At 37.1% G+C, this 21372-nt stretch overlaps 1 protein-coding gene across 3 annotated transcripts in view; it reads left to right on the forward strand.

The window, feature by feature from the left end:
• Positions 1-21372, forward strand: part of GRIA2 (glutamate ionotropic receptor AMPA type subunit 2) — a 92789-nt gene that overhangs the window by 30951 nt on the left and 40466 nt on the right. For all 3 annotated transcript variants that reach the window (XM_075709090.1, XM_075709091.1, XM_075709092.1), the window contains exons 3-4: positions 12629-12868; positions 17025-17221. In XM_075709090.1, coding sequence (XP_075565205.1) covers positions 12629-12868; positions 17025-17221 — 437 coding nt within the window. The remainder of the gene's footprint in view (positions 1-12628; positions 12869-17024; positions 17222-21372) is intronic.

Here is a 21372-nt window from a genome sequence, read left to right on the forward strand (position 1 = left end):
ATACAACCCCCCCAACCATACTATCCAAAACTTGAAATAGCTACTGAATTTCAAGTACGGGAAACACTAGAAAGCATATTCTTCCCTTCAGTATTAGGATAGAGTAAAAAGTCTTAGCTGTTTAACTTGAACTTCAGCAACTGATCAAGCTGTTGTTTCTTAGCTATGAAATCTGTGGTCTTCATCAATGAAAGAATAATGCCTATGTTATTCAAAACTTTATCATTCTGATATTCCTATGAGGAGGCAAGAAATGTTTTCAGTCTACAAATAAAACCAGTTTGATTTGCCAAAAGTAACAGAAGATGTTAATAGAGCTGAGGCACAGTATTTTTTTTAAACTGTAGGAGCTGTGTTTTATAGCTCTGACATCTAATTATTCAAGACTGGACTATTCTTTCTGCCACGCACAGCAACCACTCCAGCTGGCTTGTGCTAGAAATTTTAAATAGCCGCTTGTAAGTATAACAAATCAGTCTACAAGATCTGCAGCGTGATTTGCTGTATTTTGCCAGTGCCTGGTGTTCACTTCATGAAACAGAAACCCAAATCATGACACTTGTTTGAAAGTCATGAGTTTTTAAAAATAACAGGAGAAAAAAGAGGTAATATTTCTTTGGGAAGGGACTCATTCAGGATTATTTCAATCATATTAGGACTTCAAACAAAACACTAAACCAGACAGTAATGGTAGGACTGTGCAAGATGTCAACATGGGTAAACAGAATATCTTTTGTTTTTGTGGTTGGGTTTTTTTTTTTTTGGGGGGGGGTGGGGGGGGGGGGGGAGCTGGTGTAACCTGTTCATATGTCAGTGTGAAAAATTAAGTACCTGTTAAAAACGGAGCTAAAGAAGACTTAATACTTCTGTTGTTCTTAATACTTCTTCAGTAAACTTCTTTTTACAATGTTGTCCGTGAGAACCCAAAATATTCAGTTGACACTAAATTTACGTACCCCAACATAACCAGTTCTAGTGGTATGCCATCACATCAAATGTTACTTATGTCCAAATGAAAATATGTGTTTCATACCTGCTGCAAATACATGGATGCCTCCACCTGAGTGATTCAGTTTGGATTAAGAATGGGGTTTTTGGAAAGATGCTTCTTCATCAATGCTGCCTCTGCTGCTTGGTTCTCATTACGGAGTGGTTTAGGAGCACAAGGAACACGTTCTTTTTGAATTAAACTCAACAAGAGGATGTGTTTCTGGAGTTCCACCAATGCACTCAGACTGCTATTGGGCATTTAGTCCACTGGGATAACCTAAAGTTAGCCCAAAGTAAAACTCCTGAAACCCACATATTCAATCTTCAATACCAACTTTCCATTCTACAGATGGGCTTGTAGGGCAGTGCTCTGCTTGCTAACATACACATAGTTAAAGGCACAGTATGAATGGCCAGAGCACAGGATATGCTTTGAATAGGTGTCCAAGTGGTGGGGACATTCAGACTAGATCCTTAGTCTGGCCTTTTGATGTGCAGTGCAGGTGGTAATTTGGTTTTTTTGTAATGGCAGTAATTTATTTCTAGGGGGCTTATCGTCAGCTGCTTTAAGTTGATGCATGTCCCTGAACCTGCAGTTTTCTGGAAGGACACTATACTAAATACTTTTTTTTTTTTCCTGATATTTGAAACAAAGGAGAAGTGGATTTTCATTTCTGTGATGTAAATGTGCCAAAATGATGGAAAAGACCATTGTTTTGACTAAATCTGTGCCTAGAAGCTCTTAATAAACAGGGTCAGTTTCAGGTGACTATTTGCAAGGGAAATTGCAAAGCTTTATTTGCTTTACTAAACCAAATTTACTAAATAGTATTTACTAGATAGTGTTGGTAAATATTTTAATGATTGTTTATCTCAGTTAAATTATGATAAAGTTTTAAAGCATAAAACCAAATCCTTATGGTGAAAAAGCTCATTTTCCAAAAATGAGTTACTGATCTTATATGCACAGCAGACAGTTTCCTGACATTGAGATTTACTTTGCTCAGCTAAAAGAAGAGGTATGGTTTGAAACTGTCAGGCCATACAAGGTCGGTCGGTCTGGTTTTTGGTTTGGGGTTTTTTTTTTTTGTTTGTGATGACTTGGGCTCACCACAGAAACAGCACTTAGGGTGGGTGAATGGCATATTTTTATAAAGCCCAATCTAGTAATCCCTTAAGCCTCTGCAAAACTTTTATACAGTGAGAGAATATATGTAATATAACAGGAGGTTTGCTGTAGAGAACGTAAAGAAACTGTGAGCCTCAGACACTATCACAATGCTAAGTGGGAACATGTTTTCACACTGTTTTAGATGTTGCACAGGCTTCCTCTATAAATGATTTTATTTTTAGTTTGGTGTTGTGTATGTGCATGTGTATACATAGCATGCATTACTATGTAGGTGCTCAAATTAGCTCAGGTAATATAGACAAAACTTAGAGGTTAAACAGTGTAAAACTTCACCTAAGCTAATTAGCCCCACTCCTGTGAGATCTGAACACAGGAGAAAAAAATCTGGAACTGTAATTTCAGTCACAGTGAAGCATATATTGTAATATTTTCCACTTCGAAGGATGAATCATTGCTTTATTAAAGTAACTGGTAATGATATGCTTTATCACATCTTTGTAAGTTTTGGTTAACAAGAAGTTATTCCACCAGTGCTAAACTGAATTTTCCTAAATAGGAGCTAAAAAGTTAGAAACTTCTAATGCATTTTGAAATACATCAAGTTGTTAAAGATTAAAGGAGCTAACAAAGGAGAGGCAAGGAATATCAATTTTCTTCCTGTGCTTGCAGTGAGTGCTCATTTTACTTTTATCATTTTAAAGCTCTCCATGCTGTTCTATTCTTTAATAACTTCTCTTAATTGAAAAAGTCATATCATCAGGACAATAAGCTGTTCACTAGGGTGTCCTAATTAAGGGGATTTTACTGCTTTTCTGATTTGTATTACTAATAATGTTTATTGAATGGTATTTGAATACTTCACGAATAAATGTTTCTGTTATTTCTACAGTCATTGAAAAAATACGGCATGCAGATAGGAGAGTGTGTGATGTGGCTATTAGACCGTTTGTAAGTACAAATAAAGCCCTTCAATTAGGTTAACAATTGATTATCCCAATGTATGTCACAAATCCGTAAGATGTAAAATTAGACTATGTCTGGAAGTGCAGCCTAAAAAAACCCACAAAAAAGTCACAGGTAACATAAGCCACTCTTTGCTGTGGGTCAGTGGTTTAAGATGGAACAATGTTGGGTGGAAGTTGTTGCAGGTAGAAGAGACCCATCATTTTTCGTACAAGGGGTAGAAGCTTTTAGACCCGAGACAGTGTAGGGAATTGAGGTCTCTAGTCTTGCTTATTGTTACATTTAATTATTAGTTTGTGTGAGGTGTTCCTCTCTGCAGAGTTATGTTTATGCCAAAATTTTTAGTTAGATGATTTATTTTAAAATCAGGTTCAGCCATCGGGAGGGACTGAGGCCTTTGGATAGGTATGACAGGTTGTTGCAGTACAGCTGCATGCTGCGGGGCTAGCCGCACCAAAATGACAAGATGTCGGCTGGACTCTCTTGGGTGAATGAAGTAGACTCCCAGTTGCATCATTTCAGAGAGAGATATGTAAGTGATAAATGTCTAGGACTAAACGTGAGACTTTCTCAGAATAATGTATATGGCAGGTCACAAATGACCAGCTGGAAAATAGTAGTTTGTTCCTTTAAAAACGTAGTATGAAATCTTCTGAGAATAACAGATCACTTACATATCTTCTGCTCTACCTTCTCTGCCTCAGGAAATCCTCTTTATTCCTTATAGTAGTTTCCTTAAGATTTATTCGAATTTTTTTTTTTTTAGTATTTTTACAAGTCAGCCTCAGAGTCTTTTCTCCTAGCTATCCCCGTGGTTCTAACAGAGAAACTCGGTGCTGAAATAGTGTTTCCTTTTAGACCGTGTAAGGTGTTCTCAGGCAATGTTAGACGATCTGTTCAGGAGTGACTGTTGGCCCTTCTAGCTCGAGAAAAGAAAAACAAGTTTCATAAATTGAATCCCAATCTGCCAGCATTTTAACAAAAAGTAGTTGTACCTACCAAGTTAATTTTATCCTTTTCCAAATCCTTTTACATGTTTTCAAATACACAGTTTTACACAATGACATTTTCTTGGGAACTGGAAGATGATTAGTTTAATGAAATATAGAAAAGGGTTGCTTCCAGCAATGCTGATTAAGGGGAAGAGGAGATGATGAGTGTTCTGTTGTATATAACATTTCTCGTTTGAAAAGTTTGTGAAAATGGTCATGCTAAAAATGGAGAACCACATTTTTAGTTGGGATAAATTATATTGGCTCTGTTAAATTCAGTAGAATTATGCTGATTGCACAAACTAAGAGCCTGGCCCTGAAAGAGCTGACTTCTTCATGACTTGCAGCATGGCCCTGAAAAGCCAGTAGTCTCTTCTTACATTTGATCACCTGCTTCTACATCTAGGAGGTAATACTTTGACTGTCAGACACTCACAATTTTGTGTTACTGCAAGGTTGTAATTGTTGGGAAAGGTACAAACACAGTCCGAAAGCCAGACAGGTGGATTTACAAGGTGAGTTCTTAGATTTGCAGGAAATAAATGAGTTAAATTTTATGTAATTAAACAGAAATAGCATGGTTTTTATTTGGGGTGGTGGGAGGAGAGAAAGAAGTGAGGCAGGGGAGAGAAGCTTCCTGAAGAATGTCCTCATTTTGGAGACAACAGATTTTTGGAGACACGATAAAGTTAAATTTCTGTTCTTTAACAGAGTTGCGAGGTCACCAGATTCAGGGTTCAGGAAGCATTATATCTCCTTCAGCTAGCAGTAGTGGGGATTTAGACAAATGCACTAGGATCCTAGCAGTTCTGGGAAGAGCTGTGTTGTAAGGATTGTGTGGAATATGGGCAATTTTTTTCATTACAAGACTTGAATTGCATTTTAATTTTATTACAGGAATCTTATTTTATTCATACAACCATAATTGTTTTAAGATGGTTCTTTCAGCAGTGTTTGCAATGATTTTTTTTGAATCATGGTAATTGTCCTAGCAATGAAAAAGATTTTCAAATGCTTACAGTACACAGCCAAGCAATATGTAATTGAATGCGACCGTCATTGAAACAGACTGTTTTTCTGACCTGTTGTTTCAATCTGAACATGGTGTTTATTTACCGCCTTCATTATTGCAGCATTAGCATATAGAGAAGCTGTGCCACATCATCATGTACTTTCCTAACAGATGGCCACTAACTTCTTGAAGGCTTTTTTGTACTTGCTTAAAATATCCCGTATTGGCACAAAGTTTCTTTCCTCAGCGTGAAGTATGATTGACTGGTTGAAATAGATTAATCTGCCTCTCCTCTGGTCTTTGAGCTTGTTTTGTACAGTAGCAACCCAGATTTTTACTCTAATTTTGCACAATGATCAAAGCCACTTTTGCTAATAACATGGTGTGGAAGATTCCATTCGGTCATGTAATCTCTGAACAAACAGTTCAGGTCATAGCAATAGCTGAAGACCACATTTCTGCCAGAAAAGGTGGAAAAACATCCTTTGTACCTGTTCCACCATAATTGTCCTGTACAGACACTTCAGCCTCAGGTTTTAAGTTTTGCTTTCTTCCCTCTTTGAGGCTGTGAGAATTTCTCTAGTCATCTCTGTGCAAAACGGAGGCCGCCTTTCTGGTGTGGATTGTTTGTTTGCTAACTGCCTGGCTGTTGCTCTAAGTTGTGTTTTGTGCTATAAAGCTGAATGTACAGGTGAGGAACTCATCGCTGAAGTATTTATGAGGTCCACATCATTCATTATTTTTGTGTGCGAGCTCAGTATTCGATGCTTGTCTTTCCCAATGAGGTCTGTTTTTTTACCACGATACGTATGTGCACAATCTGCAAAGAGGAAAATACACAGTTTAGATCAGTATTGAATGGCTATAATTCCAGGCATGCAGATTTTCTTAAATGCTCAAAATAAGGTAAAACCCCACATTTATTTGCACTGGAATTAAAAATCGCAAAAAGAAACAAAAAGGAAGGTCCTTTTCTATGAAATTCAGTGTTTTGTTATCCAGAAGTATAGCATATTTTTAGTTCTGATTGCCATTGATGTTTTAATTGGCATTGATTTGCCTCTCAGCTTTGGTAAACGATATCTTGGGATTTTAAAATGTCAGCCTTTATTTGGTTTCTGTGTCCATGTTTTATTGAGTCCTAGCATGAAGCTTTGGTCCATTGTCTTATCTTTTGGTTATTATGCTCTTCTATGAGCCTTGGGGGACTGGGGTTTTTTCCCAATTTTAGTTAGCCTACCACGGCCCTAGAAGAAGTAACTTCATCTCAAGTTGCGCTGCTTAAATACATACTCCTTCATGGTTCTAAGTAACACTTTGGATGGACTTATGTGATTCCCTATGCCTTATTCACTCTTCCTGAACAGAAGTTTACTCCTCATATCTAGAAGGTAATAGTATAATCTGAACGGATAAAACAGACCATGCAGATTATATATAATATTACTACAAACAAAATTCTTTAGTCTATAAAAGTGTATACAATATGCTTTCTGCTATGCTGCAATTTTCTTAATGGCTTTGGAAGCAATCCATATTGTTTTTTATTTTCATAATGGTTTTCTGATGCAGTTTCAATCATATGTGAATTCTTTTAGCAGCTGTGGTTCTTGCTTATTTTTTGCTACTTTTGTTCCATCTATTGTTTGTGGTTCCTTTCTACTGTTTGCTTGTTCTTAATGTTGCCTTTCAGAAGCTGAAATTACCAACTGGGCATTGGGTTTCCGCATCTTGTTCCTGGCTACTTCCGACTCATCTATCAACTTTTCAGGCCAACGAGCATTTCCTTTGTGTTTTGGTCCTCTTTTGCAGAGGCAGAGTTTGACTCATTCTTTACACTTGTGCTGTATTTTCTTTCTCTTAGAAGTAAGAGAATGATTATTCTATTGGGCATGATTAAATAATATGCACTGAAGACTTATTTTCCTATTTTAATATTAAAATAGTTTGGTTAACACTATAGGAAGCCAATACAAAATAACATATAATTTAATAAAATAACATATAAAGCCACATTCATACGAGACAGCATTTAAAATCGAAGCTCTGAATGGCAAATACTTTCTCAGTCATTTTAGATTGTCCTCTTTCGACAGAAACCAAGTATCAAAACTCTCATATAAATGAAAATATAGAAAAACTTGGAAAAGTTAGAAGAATGTTAAGAGTCATAATAGCACTTCTTGGAAGCTTACCTATATGCAGGTACTATTAGACATTTGTTTCAGTAAGTTAAGTGAGCATTTTGCTCACTATCTTTTTCCCATTTAATTGTCCCTGACTGTAAACAATGACTAGGTTCATTACGCTCCCTTTGGAAAGGAAATCTTGGCTTAGGAAGGCATGGTCAGGAATACTTTCTAAGCACATGTATTCAAATGCAACTATTTCTAAGTGATTTTATGCCTCTAAAGATTCGGTTCTTCAGTCATGAAAATGAACTATCACTCCTAAATTGGCATCACTTCGTTGTGTAAAGCTAAGTGTATTTGTAATATCTTTATATTTTGACTTTTCAGATATACTCTTCAGTTGGCACTTTTTGAGTCTTAAGTATAAGATGATATGTATCACAGAAATATGTTCTCTATGATGAGAAGCAAAGAATGTATGTTGCTGTATGTATTTGTTTCTGGAGAACCAGTTATGGCCACAGGGCTAAATATCGGGTTATCCTGCCTATAGAGTTCATTGACAAAACAGGATAGTGAAATGGAGAAAGTGTAAAAGAGAGAAAGGTATGAGTGCATCACGGTAAAAAGGAGGTCTAGGAAGAAACAGATGTAGTTAACAACAGGAGAGTTAATAATTGAGCAAGTAGTTTTGGCCCTCCTTTGGCAAGGCATCTATTTCTCATTGCAGGCTTAAGCTTAATTTTGCTGTTGAACAAATCTGGGCCCTAACTTTTGGAAGAAAAGACAAAGACACATTTTCAGTGTTCGGGAAAACAAGGGCAAACTAGTTTTTTGCTTGGCTATGTTAGTAGAACAACAAGAAGTAGTCAAATATAAAATAGTTAACAAAACCTTCTGGGAATTGTTGTTTCTGAGGTACCTTTAATTATTTACCCTGTTTCCTGGAATTCCCAGTCATTTGCTGTTCTCGGTGAGTCTCTCAAAAAGCGATCACAAAATGAGCGTACTATATTCTTGCCATCTTTTTGCTAAGTAGGCCATTGACTGTTTCTAGAAAGGACAACATAAAACCAAAGAAAAACAATTAATAAAGAAGAGCTTGAAAGAAAAGAATCCTGGCAGTTGCTTCTAATGTCTTTAATAAAATAGATCTTTCATGTTTCAATGGTTTGAGTCCTAATCATCATGATTTTTTTAATCTAATAACTGTGAACAGCTTGTGATTCACCATTATAAAACTAATGTCTCCCAGCAATAGCAACATGACTGTAGACTTAGTCTAAGGTGGGAATCCTGCCAAAACCAATTACACTTTCTGCATTATCCACTGGATCACCATTATGTATTTGGAAATACCATCCCTTCTTTTCCCTCCTGCTCCTGAGAGACCAAATGCCCCAGAACAATTGCAAGCATTTGTCCTGAGACAAAGTCTAAATGCTTATTTTTAGCAAGTTTTTAATTACATGGGATAGGTGCCCTCCTACTTATCTTTGGAGGAATTTCACATACAAAAACACAGCACTGAGGTTCTTCATTGTACAACTGTGACACTGATCACTGCTGATGAAAATTTAGTTTTACCTGGATTAAAGTTGATCCTGATTTTCTGGCTGACCCACATAGCTTAATATTTGCTAATGTGTGCTATGTCCTTAATTTGAAGATCTGTGTTAGAAAGTTTTGATGTCATATCCAGGGGGGCCTGGTTGAATTAAATGAGAGTTTATATCTGTGTGGCAGGTTTCTTAATAATTTTAAAAATATAAAATGTTTTTGCTTTTATCTTACTATTTGTCAGGATTGAGTACACGTGTGTGGAATTCAGCTTTTAAGATGCAGCTAGATGCATGTAGCTAGAACTGTGGTGACTTGACTTACCCAGCTGGAGGCGGTGCTTTGTATTTGTGTCTCACTTTGAGCAGGAGAGGAGGTCAAAATTCCAGTTTTACCCATCTTCCCCAGAAGACAACACATCGTGTAAGGACTGATGATTTACCAGGTGTAAAGATTATTAAATGGAGAGCCGTTTGCTGTGTTAATCCCAGAGAACTGTGTTTGGTCAATAGGCAGTAACTAACTAGTGAAGAGAGATAGTATGAGTTTGCGCCATGTCAGGGAGGATGTTCAGTTTGAAAGAACAGCAGTTTTCTTCTGAAGACTAGACTGGTTGCATGTTTGTGTTGCTGAAGGGCTACAGAACTCCTTCACACTTTTGAGTACAGGCCAGTGGTATTAACAGGTCTGTCCTTTGGGTGGAAGGTGGAATAACATCTTTTGCCCTGCTGTGAGTTCATCCTAGCGAGCAGCCAAGCACCCACGCAGCTGCTCTCCCATTCCCCTCTACCCCCAATGGACAGAGGAGAGAATAGGAAGAGCAAAAGTGAGAAAACTTGTGGGTCAAGATGAAGACAGTTTAGTAAGTGAAGGAAAGAGGGGGGAAAAAACCCCACCCAACTGATGCAAAGGCAATCACTCACCCCCTCCTACAAGCAAGCTGATGCTGGCCAAATCTCCAAGCAAGAGCCGCCTTGGAAGTCAGAGCCCCCCACCCTCTTCTTCCTTTACCCCACTTTAATGGCTGAGCATGACATTACGTACATGGAATATCCTTGTGATCAGTTTGGGTCAGTTGGCCTGGCTGTGTCCCCTCTCAGCCTCTTGCCCACCCCCAGCCTACTCGCTGGGATGGGTGTAGGGAAAAAGAGAAAGCCTTGACTCCGTGCAAGCACTGCTCAGCAATAGCTAAAACATTGATGTGTTAGTAATGCTGTTTTGGTCACTAATCTAAAACAGCACTATACGGGCTACTATGTGGAAAGTGAATGCCATCCCAGCCAGACCCAGTACATGCCCACAGTTCATGTTTGAAGCCTACCATAAGTAATCTGGGCTCTTTTTATTTGCTATCACAAATAATTGTGATGATTTTGGGGGGTTTTGTGGTTTTTGATTTTTTTCTTTTTTCCAAGTGTAGTGTTTTTTTTTTTTTTTTTTTTTTTAAATGGAAGCTGAAATCTATTTAGTTACGTGAGTTCAGGAGCCAGGGCAGAGCCTTAACTAAAACTTCCCAACAGCATGGGCAGATTGCACTTCATTACCCCAAAGATGTTTAGCCAAGGCCTGACAGGTCCAGATCTCTCCAGTGTCAGGAAGGATGGGGGAGGAACTGAGACAGGGAGTGGAGTACAGTGCTCCAAAGAGCCAGGCTTGTCTCTATTAGGGGTGGCAGTGGTGCTTCTGAGAAGGCATCACCTGTGGTTTTCAAATTTTCTGGTGCAGGCAGCTGGCCCTGGTTCTTGGCTGTTGTAGGCAGTGCTATTTCATCTATGCCTAAAACCATTGACAGGTGATTGAAGAAAAGCAGTAAGTGTGACAGGAGATGTGATAACATCCTAGAAATCAGCAGTACTGGCATAAAACTTTTTTATTTTTCAGTGATCCTGGGATGACACTGTTGTTGTTTTCTCTCTCACCTTACATGCGGCATTAAAATGGTTTAATACAGAAGGTCAATGTAGTGTGCCAGTAAGTCTTCTGCGGAATTCTTGCCCAGGGATCCAAATGTAAACTGGTGCTTTATTTTAATATGCATTTTGAAGGTGGATTATGAGACATTAACACCTTTATTGTAGGAAGTTCAGAGAGTATTTAGCCTTTGCCGCAGATGGGAAACGGTTGTTTCATGAGTGTGTGGGGAGGTAGTGAGTTGGTTTTGTCTCAGCAAGAGCATAGTGATTTGGAATAGAACAAGAAGTTCCAGTAACTTAAACAGAAAAGCTATTCAGAAAATTCACAGCCTTTTCCAGAAACCTTTGTTCAACATGAGCAGTGTTACACCCTTAATACACTCAAGATAAATATTGGAACTTTACATAACAACTTGCAGTTGGAAAGGAAGAGGTCTGATCATCTTGTACCCTAGCCCTGGAAAACCTACAGCATCCTTTTGTAAAGGGGTGTTACTCATCAAGTTTTTTAATCACTTGTATTCTCTCACCGGAGGTGAAATTCTGACCTAATTAAACTTAATAGGTGATAACTGTTGAAACTGGCAGACTCAGAATTTCACCCATACTGTTTAGGTGCTTTTAATTGGAGTATAGAAATAATTAGGGTATGAGAGATGATTGTGGTAGCAAAGATAGATAGGTAAAGCCATGAAAAGAGAATACCAATGAATAACAACAGGCATAAAGGGATGTTGTGGGTTTTTTTTTTTTTTTTAAATTAAAGCTGCGATAACTTTAGAAGGGAAAACATTGTATTAATATTAATTCAAATCTGAGAAATTTAAAAAATAAGTCAACTTATTTTTGCCCTTATGTGAATTATATTCAAGGATTAGTGCACTAAATAGCTGGGCAAAATTAGCTTCAGTTACACAGTGATTTCTATCTATAAGCAGGTCAGGTGTAGCAGGGATTGCAATGAGGCTGACATTTTCCCTACAAGGATGTCTCTTGTTCAAGGTGGCTATGTACAAATCAAAGAATGCGTAGGTGATAAATGGGAATTCATCAGAGATTAACTTCCTTACTGTACCCTGGATTCAGAACTTAGGCACTAGTAGAGCCTGCAGTGTCAAAGAGAATGACCCAGAAGAACTAGCTTTTACACAGGCTGCGGTTGTCAGTAGCGTTCATCGCTTGGCTTGAATTGTTTCCAATGATAAAAAGTGAATAATCAGCATGTTATTTACACCTGTGAGGTCATTCTTTCTGTGGCATGACCGCAAGTGTCATCTAGAAGGACCAGCTTTTGCTGAGCCCTACAAAGCAGGAATTAAAATAATGCCTTGTAATGGAAGGTTTTTAATCATAGAATTGTTTAGGTTGGAAAAGACCTTTAAGATCATCCAGTTTTTAAAGCAAATCAACTTCTCACTTTTCTGCTGTTAATAGATTTGCTTCTAGTTTTGGCTTTATATTTCCCCAAATGAAAAGTTATTTAAGGTATTTTGCAAAAAGCTCAGTGACTCTTGACCTCAGAGACAATTTATTTTTAACATGACAAGAAGTTATCTATTTCCATAATACTATATGGTCATAATGACTCATTTTATAAATTACAGCTGCGATTGATGTTTGCATCACTATTCTTTACACTATATATTGAATTTAATAATAACTTGGTGAGTTTTATTTCTAAATTAATTGTCTAGGAGTATGAACCACAACTCTGATTTTTTTTTTTTGTTGTTGTTGTTTCTAGCGGAAGCTTTATATTACTGATGAATAATACTAACAAGTAATAATCTCCATAGCAGAGTATTACTGGTTTTTCCTGGTATTTATGTGATCAGACAATTTCATTATTTCTCATAAATATATACATGATAGAGTCTTCAATAAATTTTTTGAAAAAATTCTCCCACCTAATTGATTTTCTTTCTCCCGCCTAGTCTGCTCCCAGTTTTCAAGAGGAGTATTTGCTATTTTTGGATTCTATGACAAGAAGTCTGTAAATACCATAACATCGTTCTGTGGGACTCTTCATGTCTCCTTCATAACTCCAAGCTTCCCAACAGATGGAACACATCCCTTTGTCATTCAGATGAGACCTGACCTCAAGGGAGCTCTTCTTAGCTTGATCGAATACTATCAGTGGACCAAGTTTGCATATTTGTATGACAGCGACAGAGGTAAGATATGGTACTTTTTATATGCATGCTCTTTGGTAGATGTATCTCACTGAAGTGCTGAGTTAGTATTAGAAAAGTAAACAAGGAAAGGCATATTTGCTTGCAGCAAGTGTAAGTTTTTAAATTTATAAATGAGCCTTTGGGACAGAAAGTAAGTTGTTTAAATGGGAATGAAATTATTACAGTATATATTAATAGAATTGCAAGCATGTGCTGATAAGCAACATGAGATTAATCACATGTTGTAAAACAGTTCCTATGAAAAGTTTTGTTGTTGTTGTTTTTTAAAGAATCATCTGAGGAAAAAAAAAAAGCCATCTGAGCATGAAGGGCAATCTACTACCACAGATTCACTCCACACATGCCAAATCAATAGTTGGGCACCAAGCAAGCCAGAATCTTGGATGCAGTCCCTGCTTCTTTGGAGACTGCTTTTGATAAATAAATACTCAAGTTCCTCTCCTCTGTTGAGCTTAGATTTTTTTTGTTGTTGTTGTTGATAAACCCAAATCCACTGCTTGTGAGTGATTTACTGCATGGTACAGCCTTCTTAAGTCCTATGCCCTTTTATGGCTGTAGTAATAATAATATAACAGTTTATGAACTGGGAAAAATCACTTGCATGTTGTGGTATATTAATTAGTTTTCTGAGAAGAAGCAACATTATACAGAAGTGGATTTTTTTGGCTGCCCTTTCTGGAATTCCATTATTGTCATTCTGTTTTCAGATTCTCCTCACCTAGAAGTCCTTGGCTAACTTTTTTCTGTTGTTGCCTTCTCCTGTTCCCTTTAAAAAGGCTATTTTGTGGCTCACCTGCATGTTCATTGGTCAGAGTTGAATATTAAGCATACATTAAATGGTAAGATGCCACTAGATTTAAAGGATGGTTATACCACACTGTGGTTTGATGAGTATGGGGTGATGTTAGATTCTCTGCATTCTGATGCCATTTTATACATTATGTTGTTCAGAAGCTGAAGGGGCCTCCTCAAGACAGTTCTTTATCACTGTTGTAAGCACTAAAGTTAGAAAAAATAATACTGGTATGTAGCCTCCAACAGTAATGTCATGTGGGATGATGAACGCTAAGCCCACTTTTCTGGCAGATCCTTTTCAAGTTCACATTAGAATCAGAAACATCCACTGCCACAGATGTAAAACTACTTGCTTAGCCAATACTCTGTCAATCAGCTAGCAGTGTGCAGTATGTGACCTGCATGTGATTTATATTTAGGAAATACTGAAAAACACCTAGTTCTTGTGAGCTGCCCTGGCTGAACCTGGCCAGGAATAACAGCATGAAATTGTTATTTGTAGTCACCCTTTGGTTATGCCTTTTTTTCTTATTTGTTTGTTTTAATTGTGGGAAGATACCCCAATGATAACAAGCTCCAAGGCATGAAACTCCTAGCTTTATGTTGAGTAAGTCATTGCTTCTCAGTGCTCCCGCTGATTGCACAAGGTTAACTGCAGAGTCAGGCAGTATGTAGGCAGCAACACTGACATCAAACCCTGAATACGCAGGGTCCACAATTCCTCTAAACACTTTTGCATAAGTGTTAATATAGTGACAGTGACATCTATTTAAGGAATGATATATAATTTAAAACGTTTCCACCTTCAGGAGTGAGATAAAAAAGGCAAAGAGACTTACTCTTCATGGAAGCTGTGAAAACTAATAGGAATTAGTTTGATGACTTATTCCAAAAGAATCATTTATTGCTACTTTTACAGCTCCCCTGTGTTTAGGGGCTGACTGGGGGAAGTGCAGGGCAATTTCATATCTCATTCCTGTCTACAAGAAGTGAGGCCGTTCAATATATGCATGTCCAAGCTATTACTGGCTTAATACAGCAGTTGCTCTGATATAATGTGGATTAGCGTCCTTTACCCTCCTTGCCTCCTCTCTGTTGCCAGTACTAAATGGTGGGTTTTGGAAGAAGCAGTGACATTATTGGAGGATTCTGTCTGTAACAGAATTGCTAATTTACTCAGCCTCTGTTCAGTCCTCCTTTTCAGAGCTCATTGAATTAAAAGTTTCTCTCATGATAGCCAAGAGTTTCATGCACACAAAGTTTCCAAACAGAAGTACTCCTGCAGTTTAAAAAAAACAACTGAAGTTGTTGGAGTTTTTTTCCTCTGCAGAGTCCCACTTCCTTCAACACTCTCCAGATACTTCCATGTCCGCAGAAGTATTGCGGTGAATGCTTTTTTTTTTTTTGTTTGTTTTTCATTCTTTTGCAATGTGTTATTGCTATCAGAATAAAATAAACTGTATGGGGATGGCAAATCTGTCACCTGTAAAAAGCAAGAAATCCAGGCAGCCATTTGACATCTGTGCAGAGAGCACCCCAAGAAAAGGGAGTCCCTAGGAAAAATGGAAGATCAGAGGAGTAAAATATAGAAACCCTTTGTAATGGATAGTATTAACATTAATAGCCCTTATTGTAACTGAGATTCTGTTTAACTCAGAGGAAACATATAGACAGATTGGAGGACCTGAAATCTACTAAATGAGATCTGAAACAATGATTCAGATTATATCTGTTTCAGTCTGGGTTTTTTTGTGTTTTGTTTTTCTTAATTATTTTAAATTACCATTTAAAACATTATTTTGAGGTATAGACTTATGTTTGTGCTTTTTAACGTTTTAGGATATTTCCTACATCTTTTAGTTTGCTTATATTTATTATCTTTTCTTTTTAGTACGAGTTCTCCACATTTGTCTTTTAACATTTTATAAATAGTTTATATGTACCCTTGGACTGTAGTTATCTATTATTTTAAAATAAATATTCATTGCGTGACATACAAAACTTCATAGCAGTCATCTTTAAAGACAACGTAGAAAATCAGAACTATTTGAAATAATAATTGAATTTATACTTTTGGAAGCCTGCCATTTTCTACCTTTGCTGATGACCAGTCTTGTGTAGTGCTGTATGTCATTACCATTTTCACTGATAAAGCTGAATTGCTAAACACTGACCAATCTTAATTTAATGATGTATTTACAAACTACAAGACAAATTAATTCTTAGTGCTTTCTTTCTACGTTTATGGGCATAACCACTATTATTTCTCATGAGTTATACGTGAAGCTTCCTTTACATACCAAGTCAGAAATTTGTCTCAAAGAAATGACTCCTGGTGTTCTGTGGTTTCAGGGGAGATGAAAGTGCAAAAAAGTCAATTGTCTTTGAGAAAGTGTAATTTTCTTTTTTTCTCTAATACTAGCTGCTATCCTTAAAATTGCTCCGTAAAATTATGTAGAATTCTCTGGAAGGAATTTAAACATAACAAGTCTAATTCCTGTACTGCTGGAAATTATTAAAATGGTATTTGTTGTATAGCGGAAATTCATTTCCAGCAGTAATTTTCATGTGTCTATACTCCATTATTTAATCCTTGAAAAGGAAAATCAATCAAATAAAATCTTCACTGGTTTTACAATATATTGTAGGCAGTTGCACCTGTACGGACATTACAACTTCCTGGCAGGAGTGTGCCAAAAGCATAAAATGGAAGCAAACTTCTGTAGACTGCTTGTAGGTGTTAACATTGAGCCTACTTATCAGCATATAGAGATAAATATGGATATGGAAAAATATATATCAGAATATCTTCTTTCATAATCAGGGATATGACTAGGCAACAGAAATAATAACTCCATTAGCAGTACTGCAGAACATGGGAATTTTGCCATAGACTTCAGTGAGGTCCAGGTTTAAATACAGTACTGCTCAAGTGCTGAGAACAAAAGCAGTTCAATAGCATTTTGTAATACGCAGCTGATCCTCTTGCCGTAGTTGGATCACTTTTCTCCTAGAAGACCTCTTTCCCAGTATGTGGAATTCCAGCAATGGATCAGTGAAACTGGCAAAACCCCATTCTGAAAAAGGTTGAAGCAAAATCAAAAGGTTGTCCTTACAAGGCTCTACCGTGCTTCCTTGCACTGATGTAAACAGAAATTTCATGCAATAAGAACTGATTGGGCCTACACATATCTTAATTTCTGAGTCCTAACAATGTGTGACAGGTCAAACAAGTTACAGAGAAATCTTAAATAAGTAATCTCATAAATCACGTTCTAGAAGCTTGTTATTCCCAAAGCTTTATCAGTCATATCTTCTGTTTTCTCCTGTGCTTCACTAGGCTTATCAACATTGCAAGCTGTGCTGGATTCTGCTGCTGAAAAGAAATGGCAAGTGACTGCTATCAATGTAGGAAATATTAACAATGACAGAAAAGATGAAACTTACCGTTCACTGTTTCAAGATCTAGAGGTAAAAAAAGAAAGGCGAGTGATTTTGGACTGTGAGCGCGATAAAGTCAACGACATTGTTGATCAGGTTTGCTATTCTCCATTTTTCAGTGACAGCAGTTAGCTATAGTCTATAATTAAATGTAATTCTCTTGATCCTATTTTTGTGATTATTATGCGTCATTCGGAAGTGACAGGTTTCTATTGAGGACCACATATATATCAGGCAGAAAGTGAACATACAAATCCTATAATCCCTCCCTTTGCTCAAAGGCAAGATAATTCTATCTGGATGATCCCATATGGTTTCATACCCTCATTGTTTTAAAAAAAAAAAAAAAGCCCCAACAAAAAAAAAAAAACCTGCAACAAAAAAACCCCTCATTACGGCTATTTCACAACCTGGGTAGTATACTATATGTAGTTGGTACACTACTATATATGGTGCATTTTAAATAGTGACATTATATCTAGGGATTAGTTCTCCTTACACCTAGAAAGTATTTTCTACTTCTGATGCTTTTTCTGAGAACATTTTACATCTTGGGAAGGCTGTATCAACAGCTTCTCTTTTACATTTAACTCTCTTCATAGTTCATGTTTCTAAGCTCTTTGTTATTTGTACTGTCCTTGGGTGTCTCTTCATTTTGTCATAGAATAGAATCATAGAATCATAGAATGCTTTGGGTTGGAAGGGACCTTTAGAGGTCATCTAGCCCAACCCCCCTGCAGTGAGCAGGGACAGCTTTAACTAGATGTCTCCCTCTTAAAGTGTATTAACCAGAATTGGATGCTGTTTTTTCATAGCTAAGGCCTCTAGAGCTTTAAACAGAACAGAAAATTATGTCTTCTCTTCACCTGCACATATATTATTTGGAAAATTGGAAAATGATTTTTTTTTTAATTTTATTTTTTACAACAGCATTACAGTGCTCTGAGTCATATTACTTTCTTACCTTCAAGTCCACCTCTTTTTAATCCTAGTGTCTAGGGTTGTCTTACTGTCTCTGTATCTTACTACTTCTTTTCATGCATGTAGAGCACAATGGAAAATTATAAGGATAGCTCCCTGCTGGCTTGAGCTTGACCATGTGAGACTGTGCAGCATCTGTAGGGAAATATCATCAGAGTGTAGAGGTACTGTTTTGAAGCTTTTTTGAAGGGCTTGTTATTTTGGTCTTTGTTATGAAGGTTGTTATGTTTTGGAGAGGCTTAGGCAATGAGCAGTGTCCTAAATGGAGTGCATTGTATTTGTCTGTCTTATTTAGAATTCGTATCCACAAACTGTTTCTCTAATTTTGAAGATCAATTTGAATTTGATCCTGTTCTCCAGAGCATTTGCCATCTCCCTATCATCTGCAGTTTTTTAAAATCATATTTTCTGGCTTGTTATCCATGTCAAGAAAAGTGCTGAGTAGAGCAATGCTTGAGAGAAGTAGTACTTATACATCCTCGTCAGCTGGTTCTGTGTGGCTTTTCAAATGTTTGTTTGCTTACCTTACAGTGACTTTTTGTCTTGTCCATGTTCCCTTAAGAGCTTTTGTTATACAGGACAAAAGCCATATTGGACTCAAGATATGTCACATCTGCTGTTTCCTCATTATTAGGCTAGCTATCGTGTCAGAGAAAAGAAAGAAATTGCTTTGACATATTTTGATCTTGACAAGACTATATTGACTGTTTATCATCTTATTATCCTATACATTCTTTTGACATTAAATCTGTAATATTCATTATAATCTCTTGCCTGATATGGAAGTTTGGCTGACTGTAAGTTTCTTCAGTTTCTCCTTTTACCACTTTTTAAAGACAAGAACCCTGTTTACCCTTTATTTACCACTCATTTTTACTATCTTTGTTTAGTAATAGACCTATTATTTTCTTTGGCTTCTCTTATTTTGATTGCAGCTCTGGGATATTTTTCTTGCCCTGATTGCACTTCAATAGATTCTGCCTTGTTTTGAGTCTTAGATTTTTTCAGCTTATCCCCACAGACTTGTACTACTCCTTCAGCATACAGGTGGATAAACTTTCGCTCCTGCTGGTTTGATTTATAAGTCACTGAAGAATTCTAGATAACTGTGGATCAGCCACACAGGTCAGTTAATATATAATTCCAGTTAGTTGTTCTCCTCAAAACAGTTTTCTGCTATGCCCTAGAATATGGTCTCTTAAGCTGCTGTCAGCTGTCTCATGGTTTTAGCCTTGAGATCCTCTAGATACCCTAGCAGTTTCTGGAGTTTGGTTTTAGCCTTGAGATCCTCTAGATACCCTAGCAGTTTCTGGAGTTTGGTCTGGTTTTTAAGGCCATTATCCTTACATTCTGTTTCTGTAACTTCCCTTCCTTACATAAAAAGGTAAGCCCACTTCCAATTTCTCACGTAGCCTAAAATAAAATCTAAAATCACCGTTTCTTTATTAATTTTCTCCATCTCTTAAAATGAAGGTCTATGCTGAACAAAGGATTTCTTGGCCTGTGAGTATCCTTTGAGTGTGTTCTTCCAATTTTCTTTTCTAAAAGCAGAATATGTACTTCAAGTCTTGCTTTGCTACCAGATCTGTTCTTTAAAAAATTCTTTTAATTCTTGCCTCCAAACAACCCTCAGCAATTTCCTTCTTTTCATCAGGATGTCTGAAGTAGACCTTTTGTATCAGTATCCCTTTTCTTTTTCTGTGTATTTTTACTGAGACATACAACAGGCTTTCTGTTGACCAGATTTTTCTTGAATACTGAAGTATTACTTGCATTCTTGATATACAGAGCAGCAACTTATTTACTTTCTTCCTTGCTTTCCATTCTTGAACAAAGCTTCTGTTGTAGTGCTTTGATTTATCCCATTAACTTTCTAAGTTGTGGTGGCAGCCTCGGGTTCACCCAGTTACACTCTGTAGTCCTTGAATCTTTGTGTAGATACATGATGTGTTTTGCAAAGTTGCTTCATCGTTCTTGTTTTTGTCTCATGTTATAGTTTCTCTTCCAGACTTCACTCACTTATATAAGTTGAAAATGAAAAATATTTTGGTTCCCCAGTTCTCCTAAGGCTAGTTTATATTCCTCTTCTCTGATTTGGTAGGTCAGTGTTACCATGCTTTTCATTATATAGCCTTTATCTCTTCTCAGCCAGCTTCCTTTGTGGAATCTCATTTCCCCTCGATAACACCCTTCAGGCAGATGTGGAATTACTGCCGCCTCTTGTCTGTCCCTGCTTGAGATGTTAGTCTAAACTAGGGACACTGGCGAATACCTTTTGTGTCCACAGCTCCTTCATCATGGCATTTGGAGCCACCGCTGAATGTTCTCTGAGGTTTAACTGGCAACATCCTTAGTGTTCATATGGATGAGTGGCACAGAGCAATGTTTTAGGAAGCTAGATTAATGAAGTAGTACCCAGTGGCAGTTAGAGCAGAGTTACTAACCATTGATCTAAAGACTTGCAGCTACTGGTCATTTTCTCAGATACCAATGATAAAGAAGCATTTTATGCAGAAGATCTAATCTGTTCGGTCTAACTGAAATTTCTTTGGAAGGAGCAGCTGCATAAGGAATACATCTGAATACAGTTCTTAAACCTTTTAATAAGTAATGAGTTTTAAGTAGTTTGAACCAAGTAACTGTTTTAGAATAATTAAGTTCATCTATCATGTATATATTAAGCTCAAAAGAGGAATAATTGAATAACTTCTATGGCCTATGTAATGTGATCCCTCTCGGTCTCAAACTGTAGTAACATAAAACTTAGTGTTAAACGCTGCCTTCAGGTATATTCCTATAACTTCATTAAAGCAAGTGTGTGGAATGTCGTTCACTACTAGCCTGATATAAGTCACAGGATACTTATTCTGAATAGTTATATGTTAAAAGGGGTAATAAATGGATCATCCTCTCTTGTTTTAAGTTATTCTCATTGATCAAAAGATGGAAGAAACCTCTGGAGTCCTCTTATCTCCCACATAATTTCTCTGGAGAAGTGTTTTGCCTCAAAATGCAAACTTCCCCATGCAGACATAGTCTTAATTAGGCTTATTTGGGAGAAGAATCCATGCTACATGCCCGCCAGTGGAGACTGCTGAGAAACCACGAACTGGCTTTCAGGGAGATTATGAGGAAGCCTTAAGGCAATAAACAACAATTTGAACTTTAAAAGACTTCCTCACAATGTAGATGCTTTCATTAATGTCAGTGGGCTTTTAAACTTTTTCTAGTTCAAGGAACGTTATAATTCTGCTGCAAAGGGAGCA

The sequence above is a fragment of the Pelecanus crispus genome, chromosome 4 (assembly GCF_030463565.1).
Source record: "Pelecanus crispus isolate bPelCri1 chromosome 4, bPelCri1.pri, whole genome shotgun sequence".
NCBI classification, from domain to species: domain Eukaryota; kingdom Metazoa; phylum Chordata; class Aves; order Pelecaniformes; family Pelecanidae; genus Pelecanus; species Pelecanus crispus.